Below are 3,864 nucleotides of genomic sequence, written 5' to 3' on the forward strand. Positions count from 1 at the left end.
CCCTGGAAACATTCAAGGTCAGGTCGGACGGGGCTCTGAGCAACCTGATCTAGTTGAAGATGTCCCTGCTCATTGCAGGGGGGTTGGACTAGATGACCTTTAAAGGTCCCTTCCAACCCAAACTATTCTATGATTCTATCTTAGCTTGCTTGCATGTGTTATACAGATTGAGCATGTGTTTCTGAAGTCCTAGTCAAAATTAAGGCATTCAGATTCTAAAAGCAAGATATCCACCACAGGCCTTCATGAACTTCCCACCTCATCAGCCCTGGGCTCTCAGCTTCCAAGCCAGAGACAAAGGCCTTTGGCTGGCTAAGCTGCTGCAGGCACTTAACTGAATGTGGCCAAAAAGCTATTTCATAGAGTTACAGCTGCATAGAGAAGGAGGAAAGTGACCAAGAGGCAACTGTAAGCTACAGAAATCTTGCTGGGGAAAAAAAAAAATCTCAAATACCAATAATCTACATTGTTTCTTTCTCTACAGCAAATCTGACATCATTAAGACAGAACTTAAAAAAGCTGCAATAAAGGAATTCAAGTTTTTCTGTACACCCTCTTTGTTACTAAGACAATATACAAAATACTATTCTATGAAACACTTACCAAAGGATTAGTCTTAGGCTCCTGTGTATCAACATGGGATCCAGCCAGACGTACTCCCATCAAGTCGGAGTGTCTAGAAATGTCGTAATGGGGAAAGCATAAAATAAGTTGTTAAAGTTGGATTTTTTTAGGGAGTGTGGAGGAGAAGTGGAAAGAAGGAGGGCCTTTTATACTTACGGAAGAAAACACTGCTTTTGCATAATTCTGCTTGCATAATTGATAGAAAAAGCTGATCCCTGTATAAAACAAATAGGTTATGGGTTGGTTTTTTTTCCGGTTTGGGAAGTAGCCAGTTAATACAGGTTTATTAAAGGTTACTTTTTTGCACACCAGAGCACACCACATTCCTAGGCATTGATTTGCCCAACTAGAAAGTTTGCTCTATCAGAAACCACAGGAAAACAGGAGCATGGAAATGTATTTTAGTATAAAATAGCACCTAAAAAAAGGAACACATTAAGGGAACAATATGACAGTATGCACCTATTATTAACCAGGCACCTGAATAGCAATCACAAAGCATTTTTTTAGCAGAAAAATGTATTTTGTGTGGCATCGGATACCATTTCTGTATATCATAATATTTTCTCTTCAATTTTACTTTCATAGTACAATATCTATTAGTTTCATCAAAAGATGAGCCTAAGTAGGACTTGCTGTTGTAAAAGCAATTGAAAACAGGACCCTATAAATGCAAAAATTCAACCCTGAATTTAACTTGAAATTTCCCGTTTTTTCAGCAAAAAGTTCCTTGTGATTTTGAACACTTGTTCTTTTGAAGATAACATTTAAATAGAAATGCTTCTAACAAGTAAATGAACCATATGTAAAAGATAACATGATATTTTCTGTTACAAAGGGAATACAACTGCTAATCAAGATGTAATATTACTGTCTTTCATACCAGAAAAATCACTCCCTTCTGAACATTATGTGGCTTCTAGCTTCCTTCCACTAATTCTCAATTTGGCAAAGTTATAGACTACTTGGGGGGAAAAAAAAAAAGGAACCAGAACTCTCACTTGCTGAAGAGAAACTCAGGGCTGCAGCAAAATGGTTAAGCAAAATTAGCTACTTATCCAGCCCCTTGATACTCTTATTTAACAGGTCCTGGAGTCATAGCTTTAAGAAAGAAGACAGACACCTCACACATCAGTTATGTAGGTGACTGTATAATCAAAACATCAGAAAACAGCCAGAATTGACACTTTCCAGGTAAGCTTAATTTAGTCGCTCACAGATATGCATAACTATGTGATGCTACTAGGTCCCTAACCTTCTCCAGTACGCATTACACATTAATTATAGATCAGCAGTGAACGAAGCTGTTTTCTGAAGTAATTTTGCCTCATTTGCTATTTATCCTACAAATTCTGCATCTAATAAGGAAGATGACGGCAGGAAGAGGCAGGAGAGTTTCCTGTTTACAAAGCTGACTTGTTTGGAGAGCACAGCTGAATGTCCCTCCTTAGGCAAGCCTTTCAAATCCAGATGTTCACAGATGAGCACTAGTGTTACATTCTTAAGTGCATGATACAATAAGCAACTTTAGGAGCACTGAATATTTGCCACTGTAGTTGATGACCATTCAGAATGTTTCAAAGTTCACATTGGGAACTACTTGAGCCTTAATACCTAAAATTAGAGAAATACATCTGATAAAATTATCTTGATCTATGCACCTCAATTCTCTCTCTCTGAAGTCAGAATACTGCCTCCTTTTCATTCAACGCCAATGTGAAGTACACTAACATCATCACCTGACATCACTTCAGGGAGCAGATAGGCCCATCAGCATAAAAGACTGTATTCAGTGCAGGGCTTAAACTGTGTGTGCAAGTATACGGCACAGAACCTGACTCCAGATGACAAATGTAAGACCACTGACTGGAATTGTAACTAAAAGTTGTATCTGTTTTTGGTTTTTTGTGTGTATGCAGTCTCCGCTCTGTATTCTTTTACTTCTAACTGTTTGACCTTGTAATATGGATTTATTATTTGCATGCAAAGATACGTACACTCATAGCATATTGTTATGTGGTTTTGGATAAAAAAATTTCAGTCTTTGTGTAATAAAGATGAATAAAACAAAATATGATGAAACAGTAGAGTTCTATCCCACATACTAAGCTCCGCAGCCTTTACAATATTCTACAATTGTGCACATTATTCCCACCACATGCCGTCTCCTTTTGTTACTACTTATGCAGGTATGCATTGAGTCAAAAGTTTTTGTAAAATAAAATTAAAGGTGCTCTGTGCAAATTTTGACAAAATGATACACTGAGTACCCCAGGTAGCAAAGGTGGCATTCAGCAGGCAGTAAAGTGTATTTTAACAGGTTCCTTCATTCTCTGATTTAAATATACTTGATGCGCTCTTGCTAATAGCCATCATAGAAGGTGGAAAAAGACACTCAGACTGTAACATAACAGAATTCAATTTTCTGTATGAACCAAGGCCTTGCACAAAACAAAATTACCCCTCTCCTAATGCAAAATAGCCTTCATTATTTTTGGCTGAGAGATCCTTAAGTACTTAGGAGAAGACAGATGCCTGGAACATGAACAAGTCCAGAACACAGCATATACAGAGAAGAAGAGTTTAGGGCTTCAGAAAATGAATAGGAAACCCCCAACATCAAATTTTCTCAACTTGAGGGAAAGCAATCACTCTTTATAAGTCAAAACCAGCAGAAAACATCGGTAGTGTAAAAAGTTTTCCTTTTTTTTTACGTTTTAACTTCAAGATTTGAAACTTTAAGACTAGAAACAGGCTTGGCACATGACCTCTAAATCCAAGTCATCTATTCTTCATCATCCCTTAAACCCAGAGCAACTGCCGCAAGAACAGGACTGCAGGAACGAGTTCCAAGGACCTGCTACGCCGATGCCGGCGGGCAGAGACACAGCCCCATCCTGTAAAACCCCAACCCTCCCGCAGCCAAAAGGAAGCCACTTAGGATCTCCCCAGCCCGCGGGAGCCCACTGAGGAGGGCAGGCCGGCTCCAATACTACTCGCACCGGGGACGCAATGCCGGGGTTTGCACGGCGCCGAGCACCGGCCCTCAGCCGTGCGGCTGAGCCTGCATGGGGGGGCGCTGCCCCAGCTCCCTTTTCCCTCTCCCCCCCAGGAGTGAAGACGCCGAAGGAAAGGAAGAGGAGGAGAACGGGGGTCATCCGTCCCCTCTCCCGCCATACACCCCACCTGACAAAGCCGCCGCCACAGGCACCCCGCCGCCATCTTGTCTCCGCCCCACCC

The 3,864-nt window shown here is 40.8% G+C and overlaps 1 protein-coding gene across 1 annotated transcript in view; it reads right to left on the bottom strand.

The window, feature by feature from the left end:
• Positions 1-3,858, bottom strand: part of MRPS10 (mitochondrial ribosomal protein S10) — an 8,640-nt gene extending 4,782 nt beyond the window's left edge. Inside the window, exons 1-3 of the mRNA XM_009279607.1 lie at positions 3,811-3,858; positions 781-839; positions 604-676 (exon numbers count right to left, since the gene is read on the bottom strand). Coding sequence (XP_009277882.1) covers positions 604-676; positions 781-839; positions 3,811-3,846 — 168 coding nt within the window. The 5' untranslated portion in view covers positions 3,847-3,858. The remainder of the gene's footprint in view (positions 1-603; positions 677-780; positions 840-3,810) is intronic.
• Between the last annotated feature and the right edge of the window lie 6 nt (positions 3,859-3,864).

Source organism: Aptenodytes forsteri, unplaced genomic scaffold (assembly GCF_000699145.1).
Source record: "Aptenodytes forsteri isolate BGI_AS27 unplaced genomic scaffold, ASM69914v1 Scaffold195, whole genome shotgun sequence".
In the NCBI taxonomy this organism is placed as follows: domain Eukaryota; kingdom Metazoa; phylum Chordata; class Aves; order Sphenisciformes; family Spheniscidae; genus Aptenodytes; species Aptenodytes forsteri.